Here is a 27,830-nt window from a genome sequence, read left to right on the forward strand (position 1 = left end):
GCCTCAAGTTCCCAAAGCACTAACACTCAGGCTTAGAGAACCCCGAGACAGAGGCCATTTCCCCATAATTCTGACGAGGAGACACCCCCACAGATAAGATTAGAAGCACAAAGTAAGGAGGAAGAAGGCAGCTCTTGAAGATGTGCTAAAGAACAACCAAGATGTGAGAGCGGATGTCCAGAGAAGTAACAGAAACAGATTTGATCTCAAGCTGAGAGAGCCAAGCAATCTTTGACACATATAGAGGGCAAACCGCTCTCCACACATGAATTGTCCTTGAGAGCATATCAGAACACGGTAGAACAACTAACATTCATGAAAATTCAGTTCAATTTACCAAACAGCTGCCATCCTTGTGTATATGCCTGATGCTGTTTTACTACAAAGATGAATAAAGATAACCTTCAAAAAATGATTAAAAATAAATTAAATGGTATATTTCAGTCTTTCTTTAATGAATGGCTAATATATATATTTTTAAATATATTTTATTGATTTTTTACGGGGAGGAAGGGAGAGGAATAGATTTAGAAACATCGATGAGAGAGAAACATCGATCAGCTGCCTCCTGCACACCCCGAACTGGGGACGTGCCCGCAACCCAGGTACATGCCCTTGATCGGAATCGAACCTGGGACCTTTCAGTCCGCAGGCCGATGCTCTATCCACTGAGCCAAACCAGTCAGGGCGAATGGCTAATATATTTTAGATAAATTTTGGCTATTAAAAAAAAACAAACAGGCTTTGGTATTTAAGAAGATAAGCTTTAGGAGTCTGAAAAATTAATGTAGGTGAAACGCCTCCTTTAGAATAGATTTGAAAATTAAGCACGGATTATTGTTCGACATGAGCAATGCATTGATGGATGGCACTGGTATGTGTACAGTGTAAACCCTAACTAGAATGGCTAGCTCATTCACTCTTCAGTAGCATTTAACAGAAGAGCCTACCCTAATGACTGCTTAATAAAGGAAACCGAAACCATCTCCTAGGAGCTTACAATTTATTCCTGTCCTAACTGTCTACCAACTTTTCTTATACAAAAAGTTACTTTCCCTCATTTCCATTAGGATGGATTCTACTGGGGCGTGAGGGTGTGGGGTGTGGAACCCAAAAGGAAAGTATCAAATCTTGGCAAGGATGTGAAAAAATTGAAACCCCTGTGCACTGTTGGAGGGATTTTAAAAAGGTGCAACAGTTATGGAAAACAGTATGAAGGCTCTTCAAAAAATATTGAGAAAAAAATACACACAGGACTGAGAGTGAGGTCCACCTTACCATCTTCAAATATCAACAACCACATGTCCTCACAGGCAGCTAAAAGCTCATCCTTGACTAATGATAGAAAGTTTGCAAAGGATGCATGGCTTACCCTCCCAGAGCTGAAGACTCTGTGGAGCAACCGAAGGCCAGATGACAAGGTTGTTGGCTTCAAAGAGAGGATTGGTGAATTTACTCAGTTCACTGGGCCGATTGACCCAAGACCACAGAGACATCGTTTTCTGCTGTAGCTTCAACTTACATCTGATCAAGAAAAAAAATTGCCATTAGAGCGGTTAATTTATAACAATCATCAAATGCTTCTCCTAATAGGACAATTTCTTTTCTGTATATTAGAAGGTGGAATGCAAGATTTTTAGTAGCGGAATAAAATGTTGTAAAATAAAAATATCTGTCAGAAAATTCACCACTGTAATTCTCAATAACAACAAAACCAGAAGAAGGAAAAAATGAGAATCTGGTCATGTCATACACAACATTGTATCTGAAATTGTATTTTAACTCAAAACATCTAAATAGATTAAATTAAATATGTATCTTGATATAAATATAGATTTAATCTCTATTCATTTACAATGAACAGTCTTCACAATAATCCTGAAATTCTGTAATGCTCTTTATCGTGGAATAAATTGCTAGGGATGAAAAATAAATGGGCACATTTTAGAAATTATGCTAGTAATAATCCACATAGTCACAAACCCCATGTAATACTAGCATTTAATTGCTAGGACAGCAAGTCCCATACTATGTCCCCAGGAACCAGGCATGATGAGGATAAGGAACCATTGCACCACTGCTCCCTCCAGCCCCTGGCCCCAAACCCATGACTAGCCAATCACTGAACTTTTTCAGGCTAAGCCCACCCTACACAGCTTCAGAATCCTCCTCAATTAAAGGGGAATCAGAATGTGAGATAATATCTATTTGTGAACCCTATTTGAATGTATGTCTGAGAGATATTAATAGGTACAACACCAAAAAGAATCCATAGTCAAACACATTATTTAAATGCCGAATTAAAGTTATACCCACTGGTTTAACAGAGAAAGGCTAGAGCAGGAATAGGAAGACCTGTACTCTAGCCCGACTTTTACTGACCAGCTGGCTATGTGTCCCTGGACAAGTCATTTAACTAATGTGCACATTACCTTCCTAAATCTATAAAACCGGATGGAGAGTGCAGTTATATGTTAAGGCTTCTTGCAGATGTAAAATACTATAATTCTATGTGAAGAAATTATAATTTAAAATAGTTACCCAATTTATTCAAAGCTTTTTAATCAGTATATGGACTAATTTTAATCTAACGAAACAAAGTCGTAGAATAGGCTCATAATAAGAATACATACACTTCGCATAATTTATACTAACTGTAATCTCTACCATCTTATAAATAACATTAATGCAGAAACAACTCTTTTAGGGAGTGGCCAAAACAACATAAAATGAAATGGCCCCCATGTGAGCAGTGTACCCACCTTTCACTTTCATTGTTGCCCAGAAACGTTCCAAATTGTGAGGCATAAGCGTGCTCAAAGAGCATGATGAGGAAATTCTCATTAAATTCAAAAGAACAAGGGAACTGACGAAGTATCTGCCACACGCAATCCAAGAAGAGAAGAAATACAGGCGACTCCCATTTCTGCTTACTATTACAATAGGCCGACTGTGCACAGCGCTGTTGGAACGGGTGACCAGCCTATAAGAAAAGAGGGAAATGATAAGGAAAGAGGGAAAAGACAGTCAGACCCTAGTGAAAGTCCACATTCTATTAAAATTATTTCACACAGGTGCAATGCAACTCCTATTAAATGGAACATCATATAGTTTTGGTGACTGCTATTTAGATTAATGATTTCTTGGTTTAAAACAATTTCCAACTACTTAACCATAAGAACCCAAACTGTCCTTGGAATGCCAAATGGAATAATGAACTTCAGTAATGATAAACTTATAAATTTTTTGTCTGTGTAATTTGGAACATAGTCAAAGAACATAAGCTTTTCAGGTACAAAACAAAGGGCAGTTAACACCTTCTATCTATCCAAAGCATTGCAGACTATTGTCAACTACATAAGCCACACCACTAAATGGAGATAAATATGGGGCTCTGTAGACACACTCTATAAGTCACTCCTGATATTGTTGTTAGTTACATATGGAAAAAAAGTTAGTTATTGTCATGAAGAGATCTTTATGAATATCTTTATATTAGAGATAAAGCCCTCCTTAATGTCCCTCTTTTCCCCCAAAGAACTAGAAGAGTCTGGTATCTACTGACCAAAGGAAATTCAAGAATCACTGGCTCTGGCCCACACAGAACCTGAGTACCACCCTTATCCCAAATCACACCCTTCTAGGAATTTCTTATCTTTGGGTCCTTAAGTGTGACTAAGATAATGCCATGACCATTTTCCAGTAGCTAATGGGATTTTATGCTCATTAAAATGCCAATATATAAGTATATCATACTCATTTGTTTATTTGCTCTGTAACATAAGGAATGTAGTCCAATAGATTTCTACCAAATATTTAAGATGGTCTGGGTTAAACAGAGATAGTCAGTTATCAGGCAGGGTAGACAGAGTACATGTAACAGTATTAACGCATAATAAATCCAAATTGTAACTAGAAAAGCCAGAAATTATTTTCTCCAGAGATACTTCCATTCCAAGATATATTTAAACAGATATTTTTAGTTACAATTGTTTACTACGTTACACAGTGTATGTACATTCACGAATTAACCTCTGCTTTGGAGGATTTCCTCCTGTTTATGAGGCCTTTATTTCAGTTTTCATCCACAGCCTTATGTGACAGCAGTGCTTTGTACTAAGGATAAACAGATGAACTGGGCAAGGTCCCTGACCTCAAAGAAGTCACTTTGTTTTGGTCTAGTTCAGGAAACAAGACACAAAGAAAATGGCCCTAACCATCAAAATGTCATACATTATATCCGCTCCCACACACCAGGATCACGACATCAATTATCAGCTGTTCCACTGCACACAAAACAGCTTTTCTCACCTGCAGCCACTCTCTTTCTATCAGGGCCTCAAAACCACGGATGGTCCTGCTTCTTGGTTCCAAGATGATCTGGGCCAGGGAGGTCACCTGAAGTGTGGAATCAGTGCCTTCTGTTCCATGAATCAATATGGATGCTCCTTCCCTGATAGGAAAATTCAGGGTACAAATGGGATACTCCCAACATGGTATGAGTCCCAAATTTCACACGGCAAGAACCCCTTCAAGCTATAACAAATTTTACAGATTTTTTTTTTTTTTAGCTAAAAGTTTTCTATCTTTACAAAAACAAAAGCAGTCCTTAACACACACAGTAAGCACTTACCTCGTCTGCTTTAATAGTCGATTAAAGGCTTTTCTCATTGAACCTAGAAACATACTTAAAATTATTTTTCTGTATCTCTCTGACCTTGATTCTGCCTTCTCACTATCAGCTAGCTGACTGTAAGGACGCCTTCATCAATTATAATGGAAACAAGTCTTGAACTATACTTTGAGAAACATGAAACAGGAAGAAACAATAATAAAACATTTAAAAAAATAAAATTGTCAATCAATCTAGAAAGGAAGTGGCAATGATACCACAACACTTAGGATGTCTCTGGGACCTCAATATTCTAAAGAGTGTGGGACGAAGCATCAAAAACTAAATTAACTACTTCTCCCCTCTCCTTCTTCCATGTTTTATATTGAAATGACAGTGAAGAAAATTTTAGGCAAAAAAAGAAAAGAAATTCACCACTTTCTCATAAAAGTTTCATGTTTGATTATTACTGTTAATTGTCTTCCCATGTACATATATACTTTGTATAGCTGCAAGGAAAAGTAATTTATTATTATTTCCACTTTTATTATAAACATTTTCCCATGCATCTATGCCATCTTTAGAAGTATTGTATTAATGGTTATTAAATATTGTATTAAGTGAACAACTATAATTTATTTAATCCTATGGTTGGATATTAAGGTTACTGCCAATTTTTGTTACACGGCAGATAATGCACTTAGCTTTTTGCCTTTTGCTGAATTGAGTTAATTTGAAAATAAGCTCCCTGATGTTCACTTATGGCTAGGCTAACAACTCATTTGTAGCATTAAATCTAATGAGTAGCCTGAAAAAGATATGAGCAAATATTTTAAGGCTTCTGATATATACTGAATATATATCTTGTTATCTGTGGTATATTCTGAATTTAATTTATTTAACTTAAGGTCAATTTTTACATTTTTAGTAATTAAATATAAGGGCAGATTTTTATGTAGGTACAAGTAACAAGCTAATATATATCAGAAAAGGGAAACAAAACATTGCAAAATAACCAAAATCTTCAACTTTCCTAGGAGTGTGGAGGTTCTTGTTTGTTTAAGGCAGCAGCTCAAACTAAACGAAGGTGGAGATAACAAATATTGTTCTGCACCTAGACCTGCATCATCTCATTATTATGGCTGAAAACTTGGACAACATGGTGATAAGTGTCTATTACAATTCGTGTTTCATAAGAAAACAGGAGCCTCTGTATTTATCTTGTAAGGGGAAATCTTTTAAACTTAGGCTAAAAAGAAACAAAACCCTTAATAGTAGCACCTCATCATTCTGTATTATTCACTTCCCATATTTTATTAGATAAATGAGCTTCGTCTAAAATAAAAGAACAGTGACAGCCTGGGAATCCTGACTGCAAGCCCATTCTTGGTTCTGTCACTAACTTACCACGTGATTTTAAGCAATCCATTCTATAATCAATTTCTCACTAACCATAAAAAATTACATATATCATTCCCTAATTTGGAAGCATCAATAAAACAAATTAGATTCTCAAAGAAAAGTGCCATCCAACTATGTGGTGGCAATACTTATACCTACCTATTGTTTCAGTGGGAATCCCCTTCTTAAAAAGGGCATGCTAAGCTTCTGCCACAACTTATACCATGCTTCTGCCTCTGTTCAAGTCTTCTGCCTCAAGTCTCAAGGATTAGCAACCTTCAACTGAGTGAATAAACTAAAATCACTTCATATACTTCACATCACTACCATCAGGTTTTCTCAACTTTGAGATCCTGATATAACTGCACACATCGAATAGTTTGTAATAAGATATCTGAGATTAGAAAGGATTATTTTACTGTGTAACAAAATCATATGCTTCCTTTCATTGTAAAAAGGCAAGCTTGGCCCTCAGAGAAGACATAGAAAAACTTCTCACAGTTTCAGAAAAGGAAAATTGGTTGATTAGTAATTTAAGGACTGTATAGAAAAAAATTAGGTCTTTGGTACTTAAAAAAAACTTGTGTCATCAAAGACATATATGTACATGGTTCACAATTCATTCAACAAACATTAATTATCAATTAAGTGACAAACTCTATGCACATACATCATCGATAACTGAATGCCATTGACTATCTTATAGTAATTTATAAAATGATCTGAACATAAGCTATAGAATAGGCCCAAACTTTATTGAGCTTCACTTTATTGCACTTTGCAGATATTGCATTTTTTACAAATTGAAGGTAAGACCCTCTACCAGCATAAAGATTACAACTCACTGAAGGCTCAGATGATGGTTAGTTTTTTTAGAATAAAGTATTTTCTAATTAAGGTAGACACTTTTTTTTTAAGAATACTATTACACACTTAAAAGACTACAGTATAGTTAAACATAACTTTTAAACGCATCGGGACACCAAAAATTCGTGTGACTTGCTTTATTGAGATAGTATTCGATTTATTGCAGTGGTCTGGAACCAAACCCACAATATCTCCGAGGCATATGTTAATATATAAACATATGTCTGGATAAAAGCAAGTCTAGTTAGCAGTGCATGTCCCATTCTGGAGCACTAAAATGTACTTTACCTGTCGATACACTGAGCCACTAGACAGGCAGTTGTCAGAATCTCTTTGATGTGAGTCAGCCAGTTGGAAGACTCCAATTTACTAAGCCATCGGTCCATGTTATGTGTTTGGTCATTACAAGCTTCCACAAGTTTGACTAAGCTCTCCTGAAGAATGTGATACCTTTCAAATATGAGGAAAAGAAAAACAAAACAAAACAAAAACAATGAAGGAAGAAACCAAACCAAAACTCAGCCTCCAATCAATCCAAGAGCAAAAGTAGCTCAAAATACTATAAAATGTTTACCTTGCTATACAATAACCTAAGGATTAAATAATGAAAAGTTAATATTTCAACATGATTGCAAAGATGCTTAAAATGTCTGTCAAGGTAATTGTTCCTCATCCTAATAGATTAAACACCAGTCGAAGAGCTGAATTATCTGATTGGGGAGAGAGCCAGAACACTGCATTTTGACAGGTCAGAGATAGCACCACTGACATCTGCAATCCTACTCCAAAGGGTCTACCTGGTACTATCAGCAGGGGTGCCCAAAGCCAGCTCCGACTCCCACCCACCTACCCAAAGTACCTACTATAAACCACTAATTGCAAGCATAAACAAGAGAGGTAGAGGAAACAGGGTGTGAAAATAGGTGGGTATGGGGGAAATTAAATGTCTAAAGTCTTTGACTAGGAAAATATAGTTATCCATAGCCTATCTGGATAAGTTTGGTGACCACTGATCTCTAAGTAGAGGAGCAGACCTTGTGGGGATGAAATTTCAGAGCGGACTTGAAGAAACAGTGCTATCTGACTAAAACTCACCTGTGAGCATCCAAGGTAAGTTTTCTGTTCATCTTACAAAACACGACGACAGGATAGCCAATTTTGGACTCTAAGTTAATGTTTAGATTCATTTGAAAACTTGTGATTTTTGAACAGCTAAAGGTTCACCCACTCTAATTAGCTTCAAATAAGAGCCCATCACTGTCTCCAGAATCTTTTACCTCTCAATGGACTTATGAATCCGCCTCCACTGGGGATAATGAGCTTCTTGCTCAAAGCCACCTCCTTTGGCTCTAGCTTGCTGAGCTACATTTAGAGATCGAGTATCAATGATGTAGCCACGCTTTCCTGCTCTGAGGGTAGCATTGATCAGCTTCTCATCTTCTTTGCACCGTCTCCCATTTGTGCCAGTCAGTGGCTGACCACTTCGCATAATTACCTAGAATCACAATAAAATTTAAAACTTAAGCTTTAGCTGGGTAGTTAAGTTGGTTAGAGCATCATCCTACTACAACAAGGTCACAGGTTCCATCCCCAGTCAGGGCACATACAAGAATCAACCAATGAATGCATAAATAAGCAGACAAGAAGTCAATGTTATTTCTCTCTCTTTCTCTCTCCCCTTTTCTCTCTCAAACACAAAAAACTTGATAGTAGCTGCATTTAAAGTTTTTGAAAACAGAAGTAAATTAGCTAGATTAAGGGTACTTCAAAAATAAGTGGGATGGATCTGATCCTAAAACAAAGATACATTTCTATTTATTGACAAAGTTAATAACTGTAAAACAAAAATAAGCCTTGCACTTTCAAATGATTTTTCTTCCCACTATCTCAAAATACTTTCACATAATATTTTAGTTCCTTTTAAAGATGAGCTATTATAATACATTTAGTCAGTGAGTAATTATCCAGTTGATCTAGCCCTGTAATGAAGATAATAATAATGGCCTATGCACCAGTAAACTTTTGCTTCAACTACCTAAACTTAGGGTTGGCAAGAATTATAAAGAAAAAGGCACCAATGGCAAAATAAAAAAAGTTTACTCATTATTCTTGTTTTGGGAATCATCTTCAATATCTTGAAAGCTGCTTGGTATTACTTATCCTCCAGTAGCCCTCTTCCATCCTTTTCAGTATTCCAGGACTTAACCACTTGTCTCCAGATATTATGAACTATATATTTTGAAGGTTTGCTTTTGAAACTTTTCTCAAGAAATCAGTAACTGTTACACTGATCTCTTCCTGGTGAATGGCTTGGAGTTATTTCAACTTCACCCCATTATATACATTGTTATCTTAACTACCCTGAAATTTAACATGATCAAGAAAGGTCATTCACAGGATGACAATAGCTAACTCTCAGATGGCATTCACCATGTAAATGGATACTCAATATTTAACATCAATTATTAAAATACTTTGTAATGAACCCTAGTAAAAACAGATACACTATTAAGCAAGCAGAATAGACGGCCTGATGCAAAAATAGCAGATTTTTAGAAATCTTTTTATCTTAAATATCCATGTTTGACTTAATACCAGGGGAAAAGAAAAATAGGTGATAATAATTTATCCACCAATTTACTATTGGTCTCAAAATGAAGCAGTTCATTGACTGAGAAAAAGTAGAGGACAGAAACAGATTTAGAAAATATCTAGGAAACAAATACACCGCAAGCACTTGCCTATTCAATTCCTGATGCCCATGTTTACTTACTGTGACTAATGACATGTGCCACTCTTCTCCCTTTTGAAAATAAAAACTTCTGCTCAATTTACCAGTATCTTACCATTATTCTGATCAGAGAAATTTACTTTTCTGCCTGAGAACATTAATTTAAATAGCACATGAACATTATTAGTTCGCTTTGTATTGAGTCCTGAGGATAAACCTAGCTGGGCTTTTCTAAGGTTGAGCAGCATCACAGAAAGAATTCAAAGTCATAAACTGATCACAGAAAACACTCTACTCCCAATTCCCTGAATTTTAAATGAAGGAAGTCCTAGCAGGAGTGACTAACCACTTCAATGGACAGGTACATAGAGAAGGGAACCATTTCTAAGAAAAAATCCTCAAACCAAGTCTTTCAGTAGACTAAGCAGCAGTACTGTACACTTACCATTCCATTTTTTTTATGATAATAGCTGAGTACTGGGAAGCGTCCTCCATGTCGAAATGTAGCCACCTTCCGAAGAGCTTCATCATCAATGGATTTGGGTACTATGACAATTGGCGGGTAAGAGGGGCAGACCGCAAATTCCTTATTAACATAGCTTAACCTCCAGTCACTGGTCTGAAAAACACATAATATTTCAGAGCTAGTATCTCAGTGTCACAAAATAATCTGAAAAAATTTAAAGGACCTTAGAGATCAATTTTCATACAATGAAGAAGCCATCTCAGAAATTTAATAGAAGGATATCTATCAATACTTAGATACTTCCAGAGAAAACAAGCTCCATTCTTTAGTCAGCTTTCTGCAATGCTATATATCCCCAGTTCCTAGAAAGTTCTTCCTCATATTTAGCAACATTTGTTGCTCTACAACTTCCTCTATTGGTTTTTACCATGATTTCAGTACAAGTTCCCTATCTTACATGACATCCCATCAAATGTGTGAGAGACAGTTGTTTCTCCCTTCGTCTTCTATTCTCCAAGTTAAATATATTAAGTATATCCATGACTATCAGGGCCAACATCATCTCATTCATCCTCTTAAAGTATAGCAACAGAAAGACCGTAATACTTCATATAATGCTGAACCAGAACAGAAGAGAATAGAGCTACTACTTACTTCAAATCCCTTGTTCCTTTTCTATTATTTAAAAAAGAAGAGCCCTAGCTGGTTTGGCTCGGTGGATAGAGCATCAGCCTGTGGACTGAAGGGTCCCAACTTCAATTCCAGTCAAGGGCACATGCCCGGGTTGTGGGCTCGATCCCCCGTGCGGGGCATGCAGGAGGCAGCCAATCGATGATTCTCTCACATCATTGATGTTTCTATCTCTCTCTTCTTGTCCCTTCCTCTCTGAAATCAATAAAAATATATTTAAAAAATAAAAAAGGAGAAAGCTCTGGTTGGTGTTACTCAGTTGGTTGAGTGTTGTCCCATGCACCAAAAAGTTCTATTCCTGGTCAGGGCACATGTAGGCTCTATCCCCAGTAGGGGCATGCAGGAGGCAGCCGATCGATGGTTCTCTCTCATAGATGTTTCTCTTTCCCTCTCCCTTCCTCTCTCTCTCTAAAAAAATCAATAAAAACATATTTTTAAAGAAATTAAAAAAGAGAAACCAGTACAAGGTGTGATGCTGAGTTCAGTGCTATGAGAAAAGGCATGAGTAAGTCAAATGCACCTTATCATTCATCAAAAGGAAGTAAAGTAAGGTGTTGTGTTATTTCTCAACTATTATCCATAGTTTTCTCAAAAGTTACTCACAGCTGAAGAGTAGAGCTCAAATTCTTGCTCAGGAAGGAAAGAATGCCAGCCATCTTCTATCACTTCAAACATGGGCCGGTAAAAGAAAGGGTACATCAGAGTGATGGAGTCCAGGGTAGATAATGCCTAGGGGGTAAAAAGGAAATAAAGAAAGGAAAAAGGAACATACCACAATTTGAAACACTTTCTGACTGCCAAATTGGTATTAAACAAATATGACCTACTAATGATGGGCATATTTGTCTAACATTATATTTATCACTAGATACAATTTTAGCTTACTGAAGCTAATTTCCATGTTTCTGGAATCTAATAAGGTATCTGACAAATAACATATACTCAATTAGCATTTGCTGAATGAACAGAATTTTAAAATGTGCATGCCTATTCTAGAAGAAAAATGAGATAACTTTGACATCATTTAATAAAGCCTAATAAAACAGTTTAAATACTTTTTGGGGATCAGAGAACAAACAGGTTTTGGTAGTAAAGCCTTGGCTCAAAATCTAGTTTATCAACTATATAAACATTTTAAAATAATTTAAAATCAGCATCTGTGCCCAGCGGGCATGTTTCAGTGGTTGAGCATAGATCTATGAACCAGAAGGTCACGGTTCGATTCCCAGTCGGGTTTCGGGCTCCATCCCCAGTGAGGGACGTACAGGAGGCAGCCAATCAATGATTCTCTCTCATCATTGAAGTTTCTATCTCTCTCCCTCTCCCTTCTTCTCTGAAATAAAAATATCTTTTACAAAAATAAAAAATAAAATAAAATCAACATCAGTGATAACTGTAAAATAGGGTGTTAGAGCAGACTGGAGTCAGACTGCTGGACTCAATTTCCAAACCCCAGTGCAATAGTAATTAAGTTATGTAACTGCTCCATGCCTCAATTTCCTCAGCTGTAAAATTGGGGAAATAATAGTATCTACCTCATAAGGCTGTTACAGGCATTCAGAGAGAGAGAGTGTGTGGGCCTAGAGCAGTGCCTGGCACATAATAAACTCTAAAATAATCTTAGCTATTACATGGTCCACATATTATATACTCCACATATGCCCTATCAATGTTCATTCCCTACCTAGAGTGATATGCCATTTGGTCAGGTATCAGCATATCTTTATGCTACACTGACCCATTTTCAAGCCAGGACAATAACTCCACGTTCCCACAATGAGCCTATAATCATCTGCAGCACTTGAATTCTGGGTGGCAACCCCAGAAAGCTTGACTGGACAGAAACAATGGACAGACAGAACATCCTCCATTGAGTGGCAGTTTCATCCTTCAGAGAGGGTAATTATGGAAAGAATTTCTATGGTGGAACAAAAAAGCACCAAAATCAATTAACATAATTCAAACTGCAGTAATTATAGAGACCCACACCTGGAGGTTAGAGGGCCTAACATCATGCTAATACCCCAAAATTCTCAGAATGAAGCTACCTCTTTCTAGGTCATAGAAAGACCAAACACAAAAGGATGGGCACATGACTTATTAAAAACATAGACTGAACATGTCATTCAGCAAAAACATCCCCATCCAAAGTTATTCTTCTTTCTGTCCATAAATCATGAAGCCTTCCTCCAAAGCTCATAAAACAGAAACTATGGAGAAGCATGGCTCACTAATCCATTATCTACTTCTACATGTCTTTGGCTGCCAGTCACACTAAACAGAAGCGGAAAAGCCAGTATCCATATCTGATATAGGCCAGGGCTATTATTAGTCAGTTCAAACATTATTTTATTCATTTGTTTATTTTTAAGATATTCTTTGCAACATTTAGAAAAAATTTCATCTTTACTGAAATACAATTGATAAATAAAACTGTAAAATATTTAAAGTGTACTATATAATACATGCACATAGTGAAGGGATTCCTCCCCCACACTGAGTTGACACACTATCACCTCACATCACCTTTTGCTGTTGTTTTTGAGAACACTTAAGTTTGACTCTTTCAGCAAATTTCATTCAAACAATATAGTGTTTTGAAAAATAGTCACCATGTTATGCACTAGACCCACAAGCTTTATTCATCTTATAGCTGAAACTACTTTCTATTCTCTATTTCTATGATTTTGGCTTTACTTTTTAAGATCCCATATATAAGTGATACAATGCAGTACTTGTCTTTGTCGGTCTGGCTTATTTCACTCAGCATAATACCCTCTAGTTTCATCCATGCTGTCGAAAATGGCAGGATTACTTTCTTTTTTTAGGCTGAATAATTTCTCTAATATTTTCTCTCTCTCTCTCTCTCTCTCTCTCTCTCTCTCTCTCTCTTTTCTTTATTCATCCACATCCATCAACACTTAGGTTGTTTCCATACCTTGGCTATTATGAATAATGCTGCTATGAACACGGGAGTACAGGTATCTCTCCAAGATAATGATTTTGTTTCCTTAGGTACATACCCAGGAGTGGAACTGCTGGATCATATGATAGTTCTATTTTTAATTTCTTGAGGAGCCTCCATATTGTTTTCCATTATGGCTGGTACAATCATTATTTTAAATGCAAGTAAGACAGCACCACTCTGGCAGGCAATAAGCACTTGTGATTGTATTTTATGTCACTAGAGATAGGACTTTTCCTTTAAACACATTAATGCTGAAAGAACTAAAAACATTTCAACCCCCAAAGGAGTTGAAAGTACACAGAAAACAGCTTCATCAGACTTCCTGCTATAATTTAGAAAACTAAGCATTTGCCAGTTATCCTTCCAATGGGATTCTATTTGTGACAACAGAATATATTTGAGCATATGGACTCCTGATCACAAAGAATAGCTCAACTATGCTATATAAGAATTTCACTTATTACTCCCAAATTATGTCAAAATGTATTTGGGGGAGGGAACTGGAAGACAGTAGAAGGCTAGAGGCCACGTTCACTATGTGTATTTACTAAACTGTAAAAAAAGAAAGAGAAGAGGATTCTCATTCTGACGTCAAATTATGAGAATGGCTCATAATGTATGGCTTCTTTTCAGCCATAACGACTTCCATATAATTAGTCATTTTCTACAGAGCATTCGGTAACATCTACAGCTAACTAAAAAACTGGTTAGCATTACTTAGCTAAATAAATGCAATCAGAAAGAGGAATAATAAGCCTTGCCCTATTTCTCCATCACTACGCTTCACCATGGGCCACTTCACTAACACACACCAATCAGCTATCTTACAAGTTAGAAAAGGGATAAGAAAAATGTAGATAGGTCAATGAAAACCCAACCCCACAACTGAAAAAACAAACAAACAAAAAAAACACAACCCAAAAACCACATGCTTAACTGCAGTGGGTCAGCAGCATTCTCCTGCTCAAATAACAGGACTGTATTTCAATTTAACAGCCTAGAAGCCTTTGGCATTTCTTACTCATGTTAGTGAATTCAGCCAAATCAACATTACTGTGTTACTTCCAAATGACAGCTATGTAAGACAGTTTGGCTCATCTTCTCATTTCCTTAAGTAAAATTTAGCAAACTCAGAAAAATGTTGCCTACCAATTTTTGCAGTACCACAACAGTTGTTCCTTTATTTTTTTCTTCATGTTTAAAAAAACAAAATCCTAGTTACAGATTTTTAAGCCTTTCTGCCCCCTTGTAATAGTTAAAGCAATAACATTTGTTTCGGACACAAAGCTCAGATTAGTCACTTAAAGACAGAACAAAAATCAGCATGTCTCTATAGTTATCAAGAAAATATTATAAACATAAAGTTAATTGCTACAATTTAGCAGCAGTGATTTAAAATAAGGCAATTTAAAATTTAAGTGCATATCAATATAGTTGGTCAGAATGGGGAAGGATATAGTGTGAGCTCTTCAATTTAAATATTAAATTATCGAAGTAAAATTTCTATTATTTATAATCTGAACAGATATTCAATATTATTTAAACAAATAGAAAACAAACACATCCTATCTTAAGCAAATCTGATATATAGAAATTCAGATTTACTAAAAACAAACAAGAGATAATAATCATCAGTGATAATTACTTCCTTTATAAAAGAAATAACTTTTTTTTAAAGTCTCACCATATACATATACATATATGTATACATATACATACAATGGAATATTACTCAGCCTTAAAAGGTAAGGAAATTGTCACATGCTAAATATGGATGAACCTGGAAGAATAAGTAACCCTAAAATCCTATTACATTCCTATAACAATGAATCAGGGTGACGCTTTTCCTATCAGTTTTTAATATTTGAGTTATAGAACATGAGCAAATATTTAATGAAGAAACATAAGAGCTACAATGAGTCAGAATATAAGGCTTTTTAAATTACTTTTTAGTTTCAACACATTTTGCTTCCAAAATGCTTACCTCAATGGAACTGGCTATATTCAAACATTCCTCCATTCCAGGAATATCCAACTGAATTATTCGAAAATCTTTACACTTTATGATGATGGTACCCAGTGGCCCCACAAATCTGTAAAAAAATTATAAATTATGGTTAAGAACATATAGGTTTCTAACTTTAAGCATATGATTATTTCTGTGAAAAGAGAATGTAGTTATAATCATCATCTATATTAAACTATACAACTTTCTTCTCCCTAATTAATCTAAGGAAAAGTCAAGCCTGCATCATAAAAATGTGAGCCACAAGTTATTTAAAATCTATATTGAAAAAAATTTCAAACATAAAGTAATTTATACTAGGCCAAATCATCTAACAAAGATTATTTGGGGCCTGGCCAGTGTGGCTCAGTGATTGAGCATCAGTCCAGGAACCAGGAGTTCAAGGTTCAATTCCCAGTCAGAATAAACCTGGGTTGCAGGCTTGATCCCCAGTAGGGGGCATGCAGAAGGCAGTCAATCAGTGATTTTCTCTTATCACTGATGTTTCTATCTCTCTCTCCCTTTCCCTTCCTCTCTCTGAAATCAATAAAAATATATTTTTTAAAAGCAAGTATTACTGTAACAGTGGTTTGTAACTACACTTTTTGTTTTCTACCTAATTTAAGAGACTAATGCACTACATGAATTATTAGTTTATGTACTGGGGCACACAACACATAAAGATGTAATTCTGTAACATTAGCAATGAAAAGGGGGTGAGGACAGAACTGTAAAAGGGGTAGAGTTCTGCATATTACAGAAGTTAAGCTGGTATAATTTCATATTAGAATATTATAACATTAGGATGTTAAATGTAATCCTCAGTGTAGCCACAAAGACAATAGCTACAGAATATACTCAAAGGTAAATGAGAAAGGAATTTAAACATTTCACCACAAAAAAATCAACTATATACAAGACAGTAATTCAGGCAATGAGGGACAAAAAAAGCTATAAAGCATATAAAAAACAAATAACACATTAACAGAAGTACCTCCTTATCAATACAGTAAGTTCTCACTTAATGTCATCAATAGGTTCTGTGACTTTAAGTGAAACAATGTGTAATAAAACCAATTTTACCATAGGCTAATTAATATAAACAAGAGTTAAGTTCCTATGGCATCTCATCAATGTTATAACAAAACGACACTGAACACAATTATGTCATTCAAGGACTTGCTATAGGTACTTTAAATGTAAATGGGTTAAACTCTACAATTAAAATACAGAGATTGGTAGAATGGTTAAACACACATGATCCAACTATATGCTGTCTTACAAGAGACTCAGTTGGGATACAAAGACAAACAGGTTGAAAGTGAAAGGATAGAAAAAGATATTACATGTAAATAGTAACCAAAAGACAGCAGGCTATACTAATATCAGACAAAATAAGCTTTAAATGAAAAATGGTTCAAAGAGACAACAAAGGACATTATCTATAATAATAAAAGTATAATATGCTAATTAGACCAGACAGCCGAACGACCTTCCAGATGACCTTCCGGATGAAGCTGGGACTGTGAGGGCAGAGGCAAGCTGCTGCGAGTGTGAGGACTGAGCCCCTTGCATGAATTTCGTGCATCAGGCCTCTAGTATATTAATAAAAGGTTCAACACAGTAAGAAGATATAACACTTATACACACTTATACAACTAACGACAATCAAAATATATGAAGCAAAAACTGACAGAGTTGAAGGGAGAATAGAGAGTTCTATAATAATAGTTGGAAACTCTAATACCCTACTCACAATAATGTACTGAACAACCACAGAGAAGATAAGTAAGGAAATAGAGGATTTAAACAACACTACTACCCAACAACAACAGTACACATATTATTCTCAAGCGTACATGGAACATTTTTCAGGATATGGAGTACATGTTAGGCTTCTAATCAAGTCTTAATAGATTAAAAAAGACAGACATCATACTAGGTATAGGCATACCTCAGAGATATTGAGGGTTCAGTTCCAAACCACCATAATAAAGCAAGTACTGCATTACCAGTATAGTAAGTTGTAATCCAATGTGAAGCATAATAAAACGATGTTTGTCTGGTATCTTTGTGACCACAATAGGATACAGTTAGAAATCAATAACAAATGGAAGGCTGAGAAATTCACCATATTGTGAAAATTAACACACTTTTAAACAACCAATGGATCAAAGAAGAAGTCACAAAGGCAATTAGAAAATACTTAGAGACAAATGAAAACAAAAACACAACATTACAAAACTTATGGGACACAGTGAAAGCCGTATATATTATATATACATGGTTTAAGGAAGTACTTCTTAAGTAAGACTTAAAAAAACACCAACCGTAAAGTAAGAATTGACAACTTTTTCATTAAAATTAAGGACTTCTGTTCAACAAAGACCACCACAGAAAAGTTAACAAATAGGTGAGAGTCTAGGAAAAGACATTTGCAATATCTAAGTGAAGAATTAATATCTAGAGAGTATACAAGGAACTGGCGCAAATCAACACAAGGCAACAAACCCAGTTCTTCACATAAAGGAAAACATTTTTTAATTGAATTGCTAACAAATATACAAAGAAATACTTAAACTCACCAGCAATTAGAGAAATACAAATTAAAACAAAGAGATATATTTCACAATCATTAGACTGGCAAAAATTAGGAAGACAATAATACCTAATATTGGTTAAGAATGTAAGAGAGCAAAGTAGAATAGTCATTTTGGAGAGCTGTCTAGCATTACTTTGTGAAATGAATTATGCATCTACTTTCTGGCTTCCTCCCATCCTAAGCACAATCTCAGGCATATGGACTATAATGGGACCCAAGTATGTTTATCCGAGTTGTTTGTGATAACAGGGAACTGGAGGTTACCTAAAGGGTCAGATAAATGTTGTAGACTCTTTGGAATTCTATACTTCAGCCAGGAGCAGTGAAATGAATATATACACAGCAATATGAAGAGATTTTGAAAAAGAGTACTGAGTTAAAATGTTGAGAAATAGAAGATCTACAACATGATCTTACTTTGGTAAATTAAACTCACAAATGCATGTGTGCACATACCCACACACAAGAGTGCTATATACTTACAGAGATATACATATAACCAAGGACAAACAGCAACACTTAACATAGTTACCTAAAGGGATTGAGGATGACACAGAAAATTCTAGTGAAAATTAGCACTAAAGAAGAATAAAACAAAACACTGAGAAAACCTTATAATGAATCAATGATGGAAATGATGAGTCATCAACTGAGTAGGAGTAACTCAAGTGTCTATATCTAAGGTCCATAAAAAAGAAAAAAAGTACAATTGAAAAACTTGTTTACAGCCTTCTCTTCTGAAAGGATCAAATAAAATCATATATGCAGTGTACAGGAATGTATTTTATAAGCTTTAAAGCATTATTCAATATGAATTTCTACTAGATATGAGAGGGGTTGTCTTTCTCTTATGTGATAAACTGAGATTCATAGAGGTTAAGTAGCTTGTCCAAGGGCACCTATCTAACAAGAGACAAACTGAAAGAGTCATCCTTAATACTACTCTCCCTCTCACACCCCATTTACAATGATCAGCATGGCATGGCAGCTAAGCCTCGGAAATACATCCCAAATCTGTCTGCTTCTCCACTAATTCCACTCTAAGTCACCATCAACTTTAAAATATATATATTTTTACATTTTTTTCTTGATTTCAGAGAGGAAGAGAGAGGGAGAGAGAAACATCAATGCAATGATGAGAATCATTGATCGGTTGCCTTCTGCATTGAGCCCCAAGCCCAGGCATATGCCCTGACAGGGAATGGAACCGTGACCTCCTGATTCATAGGTTGATCCTCAACCACTGAGCCACGCCAGCCAGGCAGTCACCATCACCTTTTACCTGAACTACTCAACAGTCTCCTAACTGGGCCTGCTGCTTCCACTCCTGCTTCTCTAGAATCCATTTTCCGCCAGAGGCCAGGATCATCTTCTAAAAAGTCTATCAACTGCTACTTCCTTATTTCAACTCTTCAAGGGCTTCCCATGAAAACCATCACAATGGCATATAAGGCCCTGCTCATCCCTCTAACCATAGTTTCTGCTGTCCCAGTAGCCTCTACATCTTGCTCACTGCCCTCCAGCCACACTGGCCTCTTTGTTTTTCCTAGTTCATGCCAGCATGTTCCTGTCTCAGGTTTTTGTATCTACAGTTCCCTGACTGAAATGCTCTTTCCTCTGATATTCACATTGCTAGCTTCCTCCATTCAGATGTCATTCATTCAAATGCCATTTGTCTTCCTGACATTCTCTATCCTCCATCTTCCTTCCTGGCACCTATTGCCTGACATTGTCATATATTTACTAGAGGACCAGTGCACAAATTCGTGCACAGGTGGGGTCCCTCAGCCTGGCCGGTGATCCGGGTCCATTGGGGCTGGCCGGCCAGGGGGAGGGACCGCAAGAGGTTGGCTGGCCTGCCCCAGGAGGTTGGCTGTGGGAGCACACTGACCACCAGAGGGCAGCTCCTGCACTGAGCGTCTGCATCATAGTGACCGGTCAACTGGTCATTTGGTCGACTGGTTGCAACAGTTGCTTAGGCTTATACAGAGAGAGATTTGTTGATTTATCTGATGTCCATCTCTTCCACAGTACATAAGCTCCTCACCTGTCTTAGTTACCACTGCATTTGCTCAGTACATAGAAGACACGTCGAAGTGAATATTTCTGAAAGCAATAAACAACCTCTGACCTGACCACCTAGCTCATACTTTCTATTACATCATGCTGCTCCCCAGGAAAAAAAGACAAATGTGTGTACAGCTTATCATTTATCCCCTAAAAGATTAAAAGGCCCATGTCTTATATACTACCTTAAGCCTACCAGACCCAGCATGTAGTAATGCTAGGTAAATATGATGAAGTGAAAGAGTGAAAAGCAACCATAAAAAGAGGTAAGTCATGGAGAGAAACCAAGATGGCGGCATAGGAAAACACCTGAAATTGCTGCCTCGCACAAACACTGGCTGAGTGGAAATTCTACAACTAGAAGGAAAGAGAAAAGAACACTGAGACTCAGAGGAGGTGCAGAAGTAAAGTACAGAGGTACGGAAGTGTGCACAGAAAGGACTGTCAACTGAGGGAGGGAGACACAAGCTCCCGACTGCTCTGAACTCCAGTTCTGGACTCATACGGAGAGAAACTGGACTGTCTGGCATCGGGCAGAACTCGAGGGCGGCTTTCTCTCAGAGGTGCCTGCAGCAATTACCGCGGGACACTGAGACCCGGGACCTCTTAGGGCAGGGCTGAGGATCAGCCATATCTGTTTGCTCTGCCCTGTTGATTCCCTGAGACCCCGCCCCACCCAAGCTGTGCGCAGAGGCTTTTGCATATGAATGGCCTGGCCCTTTGCAATCTAAAATTAACCTAACAAACTGCAGCTGGGTCAGAGAGACCCAGAACATCCAAAAGAAGGCCCAAGGCCCCACAGCAGCTTGCATTGCTTCACAGCTGGGCCTCATCTGGGCACCTCCAAACCCCAAACAAGGAAGAGTAATCTGCAGATCTCTCCATAGCTCCTGCTGGGTAGCCTCAGGAAGAGGCTAAATTAGCACTTTCTTATAGATCCAAGAGCCAGTGTACCCACTGGTTAGAGTGGAACCATCCAGATTACAACTCCTCAGATCCATAAGGGACATACTCAGGGGGCAGACTCAGTGAGCACCAAAGTCCCACTGAAGCAAGTCTTGCCCCATAAGGGTGTCTCCAGCACAGAAGTTCTCTCACCATAGACACAGCTGATTCTCACAGCCAATTGTCCTGGAGGTCAATTCCTCCCAGTGATACCTACAACAATCAAGGCTGAACTACAAGACTGTGCACAAAGCCCACAAAGGGGTGCACCAAGAGTGTCCACCTCAGGTAATTGGGGAGGCTGAGCCACTGGGCCCTATAGGACACCTAGCACACAAAGCCACTCTATCAACACAGGGAAGCATAAAAAATGAGGAGACAAACAGGTCACAAATGACAGAAATGGAGGAAAGCAAACTACTGGATATAGAGTTCAAAACCATGGTTATAAGGTTACTCAAGAATCTTCTAGAAACCGCCAATAAATTTAGTGAGACCCTCAAAGATATGAAAAAGGACCAACTAGAAATTAAGCATACACTGACTGAAATAAAGAATAATATACAGAGATCCAACAGCAGTCTAGAGGATCACAAGAATCAAGTCAAAAATTTGAAATACAAAGAAGCAAACACCCAACCAAAAAAGCAAAAAGAAAAAAGAATCCAAAAATATGAAGATAGTGTAAGGAGCCTCTGGGACAACTTCAAGCGTACCAACATCCAAATTATAGGGGTGCCAGAAGAAGAGAGAGAGCAAGATATTGAAAACCTATTTGAAGAAATAATGACAGAAAACTTCCCCTACCTGGTGAAAGAAATAGACTTATAAGTTCAGGAAGCGCAGAGAACCCCAAACAAAAGGAATCCAAAGAGGACCACACCAAGACACATCATAATTAAAATGCCAAGGGCAAAAAACAAAGAGAGAATCTTACAAGCAGCAAGAGAAAGAAACTCAGTTACCTACAAGGGAGTACCCATATGACTGTCAGCTGATTTCTCAACAGAAACTATGCAGGCCAGAAGGGAGTGGCAAGAAATATTCAAAGTGATAAATAGCAAGAACCTACAACCAAGATTACTTTACTCAGCAAAGCTATCATTCAGAATTGAAGGTCACATAAAGAGCTTCACAGATAAGAAACAGCTTAAGGAGTTTATCACCACCAAACCAGTATTATATGAAATGCTAAAAGATATTCTTCTTTAAGAAGAGGAAGAAGAAAAAGGCAAAGATAAAAATTATGAATAACAAATACATATCTATCAACAAGTGAATCTAAAAATCAAGTGAATAAAAAATCTGATGAACAGAATAAACTGGTGAATATAATAGAATCAGGGGCATAGAAAGGGAGTGGACTGACAGTTCTGAGTGGGGGGAAGGGAGAGGGGGTGCGGGAAGAGACTGGACAAAAATCATACACCTATGGATGAGGACAGTGGGGGAGGGGGGGTAAGGGCAGAGGGTGGGAACCGGGTGGAGGGGAGCTATGGGGGGAAAAAAGAGGAACAACTGTAATAATCTGAACAATAAAGATTTATTTTAAAAAAAAAGAGGTAAGTCAGAAAGAAAAATGTGAGTCCTGGCTTTAAGGGACTAATATATGTAACTATCCAAATACAAATTTTAACATAAATTTATGAAAGAGCTATAATTAAAGAGCTATAGGATTTCAAAGTTAGTTGTGTGACTAACAGAAGAATCTATGAAAGAGATGGCAGTTAAAATGGTTAAAATGAATACTGATCGATGGGTAACAATTGGATGATAGCCTATAAACTCCTGAAAGAACTATATTTTATTCACGTTGGTGTCCTTACTACCTCACAAAATATCTGCAATATGACATTCAATAAACGTTTAAGAAACTTGGGAGGAGCAAGGCACGCCCTCTATTTTCTTCAGTGTCAGTATAATATAGACATGAGCCCTGGCAGGTGTGGCTCAGTTGGTTGGAGTATCATCTTGTACATCGAAAGGTTGTGGGCTCGATTCCTGTGAGGTGGATGAGCAAAAATAGCGAAGACTGGCTAGTAAAAAAAAAGTTCATGAAAGGGGATGGCAAGAACTAAGGTGAGAAAATTAGGTGACAACAACATGGAGTGCCATGAGTGACAATCTTTATTATGCAGGCAAGGAGAGAACACTGTAAACTCTTACCAGGAGGTGATGATATGGGGAGTCTAATAGGAGACCTCTGTTTGAAAAAATAAATTTATTACCACTTCACCCATACTGTTTAAAATTCTACCACTAGGAATTATTTTCTCTTAAGGCATAACCTTGTTAGGAATCTTCTTTTTTTTTTTTTTTTTTAAATATATTTCATTGATTTTTTACAGAGAGGAAGGGAGAGAGATAGAGAGTTAGAAACATCGATCAGCTGCCTCCTGCACATCTCCCACTGGGGATGTGCCCGCAACCCAGGCACATGCCCTTGACCGGAATTGAACCTGGGACCCCTCAGTCCGAAAGCCGACTACGCTCTATCCACTGAGCCAAACCGGTTTTGGCAGGAATCTTCTTAATATGCAAATCCTCTTGAGAGGTCATAGAAAAAGCCATTGTCATTCGCTTATATGTTAGTATTAAGTTGGATAATCAATTTATCTTCTCCTGACTAGAGTGAGTACACAGCCATTGGGGAAATGGGAATTTTGACTTCACTCTGAGACACTACTTTGGAAAGACAGGGTGCAAAAACAGAGGTTAATTAATACCGTTGCTTAAATGCCAACTCTGTTCTTTCCAAAAGCAGAACTGAGTAAAGAGAAATAAAAGACATTATAATCTCCCAATGTGTGAAATATTAAATGGGTGGCACAAAAGGTAATAAATAAGGAAAAATGTACATAATCAACTGAACATTTTTGGGGGTGGGGTGGGGTAGGGTTTTGTGGAATTTAGACACTACATACTGAGTTGAGTTTTCCTCAAAAGTGGCAAATAATGACTTTACCTAAATCACATTGAATCACAACTTCATGAATAATTGTGATGCACAATTATTATTCAAAGAATATGATGGTGCTAGGAGAAGAAATTTAAAAAGAAAGTCACAGAAATAGTGTTATCTACCAAAAAATAATATCAGGATAACAGCCATGTGATAACCCTGGGGCTTCCATCCAGATTTAAGAGAAGCCAGGGATCTCATGTAGATGGTTTTCTGCTTTCTACAAGTCAAATCCTCAATCTAGGCCGGACAGGGCTTACTTTGCTGGCTGGTTTGCACGCAAGGAAAACACTGGGGCGCGTTTCCTCTGGGGTCCACCAAGGGACCCCAGGTTCCCAGCGGAATGGGGGGTGGGATGAGCACTCACCGCTTGTCGATGGCATCGATGTTTGAATGGAGGAGCCATAACTCCTCCGTGTTGTCCTGCCGGGAGGACAGGATCAGGTGGTGGCCAGTTAGACACAAGGTCCCCTCAACGGCGGGATAGAATGGTCGGTGGAGCACCACATTGTCCACCCGCGGGGTCTTAATCAGCTCCGCGAACTCCATGGTCCCCGGCGGCCCGAGCCAGGGGACCGCCGCGTCCCGGGGATGGAAGGCGGTTACACCGCCGCAGGGCTCAAGAGAATGACCCGGCGCGGGGCTGGCCGGAGGGGCGGGGTCCTGGGCGGGAAGGCCGGGCCCCGCCCCAGGCCAGGGTGGGCTCGGCGAGGCCTGCGGCCACTGTCACTGGCTGCCGGGGTGTTCCTGCCGCACCTCCCGGTCCTCCGCGGACCAAGGACTAGGCCCGAGAGAACGTCCCCGCGACAGGCCCAGCAGCCGCCGCCCAACCTGGGGACCTGGCCTGGATGGGCGGGCCGAGAGGAGAAGGAGGAAGCTGTTTTAGGGCCAGTTTCCGAGCCCCAGCCACTAGGGACTCCTGGCGGAAGTAGCTGCTCCCAGCCGGACCTAGAGCAACTCTGGGCGGAAGCGGCGGAGCTCGAAACTCGGAAGACAGGAAGTCAGATCCGGAAGTCGCTCCCCGCCTGGGTCCGTAGAGAATGCCTCCGGAAACATAGTCCAAGTCGAAGATTTGTGTTCCTACTAGGAGAAGGCTCTTCTTTGCCTTCATGGCTACAGCTGTACCCCTTACACCCTTCAAATATTCCGTATCTGAAAAGGCCGGGGAAGATGGGACGACGAGAAGAGGTCCCTGACCTCCCTCCCTCCCTCAACTTGAGTAGTAAGCCCTCCAATGGCTCTTCAGAGCTCGGGCTGCCATCAGTTGTGGCGATTTCCATCCATTCGCGGTGAAGAGATTGCAAGTGTGGGATGGAATCGGTGATTGTGACCCCAGAGAAGACGCCAAGTGTGAGGGTCGGACGCTGCAGTCTCCCAGAGAGCGCCGCGCTAAGGCGCTGTGACCTTGAACAAGAAAAGAAAAGCATCCAAAGACCTATGAGAGGCCCTAGGTATAAATACATGCAATGCACAGAAGAGGAGGTGCTCCTATCTTGCGAGGAAGTTCAAGTGACTTGCTAAAACACAATTAATTTGTATCACGGACTGGACTTCAATTTAGATCTATGAAATACAAGGCATTGGGGCGTTGGTCACCACTGCCCAGCCTCCCCATTAAATACAGTACAACCAAACTACTCCCAGGCACCTAAATTATGCCAGGAAGTTAATTTTTCTTTCCTGGGTGCTTCCCTCCCCTTTTAAACTGGCGTTTTTCATTCTAAAATAGGGAATTAGTGATGAATGTGCAAGGATTTGAGTCCTGGTCTACTGTCATTTTATTGACTTTTGAAATCCTCACTATGTAGTACAGCAAGTTGGCTAAAGTCTCACAGCAAAGACAAATTGCCTCAAATCTCACCCGATTATTCAACACATGTTTCTGCTTCTGTCCCTGCCCTTCCAAAAAGGTGCCGTTCTTAGAACCTCTTATATGATTGTTACAGCTGACAGTCCAGTTTCATCTGCAAAAGAATAAACTGTAACCAATAGAGAAGGGGGAATAAAGGGAAATGACTTGTAAAGTTATTTTTTATTGGAATTTTTGTTGTCCTTCCATTATGCGGTTCATTATAACAATGACCAATTGTGGAAAGAAGAATTTATTCCAGGATGAAGAGTGAGGGAAAGTTTTATGGAGAAGGTATCATTTGAAAGGAGGAACTTGAAGGATGAGTAAGATTTATACCCTAAATGAAGTATAACCAGTTTAATGATGTCTACTAGAGGTAAGGAAAAATTATTCATAAATTTCATTACCTTTTTTTAGTTTTTTTGGTGGGTGGAGGGGGGCTATGAAAAGATCATTGTGTCATTAAATTTTAAAATGTTTAATATTCCGTAAGGGTTTAAACTCTTTTGGGCCATGAGAGAAAACCATCAATATCATGCTGAATTGTTATTTTAAAAAAATCAGAAACTATTAGACAATTACATCTATTTTGGGTTGAAGCTTAAAGCACAGAAAGCCCTTGAAGTCTGAAGAAAACACACATTGAGTAGTAAATAGAGGTGGTGGAGCGCACAACCTGTTAACTTATTGCATGAACAGTAGATGGCAGTAGAGTTTGACAGTGATGAAATAGGCTTCCATTCTATTAAAAATTATTCAACATAACTATAGTCAAACAAGTTATTATACAAATTGCCTGGATATAAGGGTCTCAGAGGAACCAAAGAAGATGATGGCATTTATAATGCATGTAAAACACTCAACACCTTACAGATGTTATTCTTTTTATCATCTTATGAGATAAGTGACATTGGTAGATGTCATTCTATCAAATAATCAACTAGCATGCATTAAGTGCCTAGTTGGTCATCAGCATTGTGGGAATTAATTCAATAGATTTTACATGGCCCTTGTCCTCAAAGTAATAGCTAATTTGGGAAAATCAACACACCCCACACGATTTACGAAAAAAAAAACAGAGAGTGCTAAACTTTGAAGTACTGATTTACCTTACTGGTTTTGTGTTTCTTTACTAGGCCTTGAGTAGTGAGTAGAAATTGAGGCAGTTTGAAGGTAGTTTGAAGAAAATAGGTCAACAATTGCCAAAAGTAGCAGGAGCATCTCTGATGGAGAAGACCCTACCTATCTGTTCCATTGATGAGCAGTTCTTCTCCATGTGCTTTGTTATCATGTGTGAACTGTGGGCAACTGAAATGAACCTGATAACCTCATGCCCTGTCTTTCTTGTGTTCTCCAGCCCCTTTATCTCCCACGCAAATCCACCACCAAATAAATTGTTGATTGTATTTTCTAATAGCTTTTGAATTCCCCCACTTCTCTCAGTCTTTAAGGCCACCTAGTTCAGGCCACCATCATTTCTCACCTACTGTCATATAACAGAAAAAGCCTCTTAGTTGGTCTCCTTTCTTCGAGTGGGGTTCCCCTTCTTCTGATTTTTCCACTTGCCAGCTAAAGCCCTCTTTGCTGTTCTAAATTCATTTTTCTTTTCTGCACTTGTAAGTCCCTTTGTGATTTATCACCTTAGGCAGTTATCAGCATCAC

General features: G+C 38.2%; 1 protein-coding gene across 1 annotated transcript in view; it reads right to left on the minus strand.

Moving 5' to 3' along the window:
- The window catches only part of MTMR9 (myotubularin related protein 9), a 32,173-nt gene extending 6,908 nt beyond the window's left edge, over positions 1 to 25,265 (minus strand). Inside the window, exons 1-9 of the mRNA XM_070415496.1 lie at positions 24,684 to 25,265; positions 15,720 to 15,828; positions 11,371 to 11,496; positions 10,057 to 10,230; positions 8,158 to 8,375; positions 7,169 to 7,330; positions 4,312 to 4,453; positions 2,763 to 2,983; positions 1,373 to 1,524 (exon numbers count right to left, since the gene is read on the minus strand). Coding sequence (XP_070271597.1) covers positions 1,373 to 1,524; positions 2,763 to 2,983; positions 4,312 to 4,453; positions 7,169 to 7,330; positions 8,158 to 8,375; positions 10,057 to 10,230; positions 11,371 to 11,496; positions 15,720 to 15,828; positions 24,684 to 24,865 — 1,486 coding nt within the window. The 5' untranslated portion in view covers positions 24,866 to 25,265. The remainder of the gene's footprint in view (positions 1 to 1,372; positions 1,525 to 2,762; positions 2,984 to 4,311; positions 4,454 to 7,168; positions 7,331 to 8,157; positions 8,376 to 10,056; positions 10,231 to 11,370; positions 11,497 to 15,719; positions 15,829 to 24,683) is intronic.
- Between the last annotated feature and the right edge of the window lie 2,565 nt (positions 25,266 to 27,830).

The sequence above is a fragment of the Myotis yumanensis genome, unplaced genomic scaffold (assembly GCF_028538775.1).
Source record: "Myotis yumanensis isolate MYYU_CA2020_CCGP unplaced genomic scaffold, mMyoYum1.0.hap1 SCAF_5, whole genome shotgun sequence".
NCBI lineage: Eukaryota > Metazoa > Chordata > Mammalia > Chiroptera > Vespertilionidae > Myotis > Myotis yumanensis.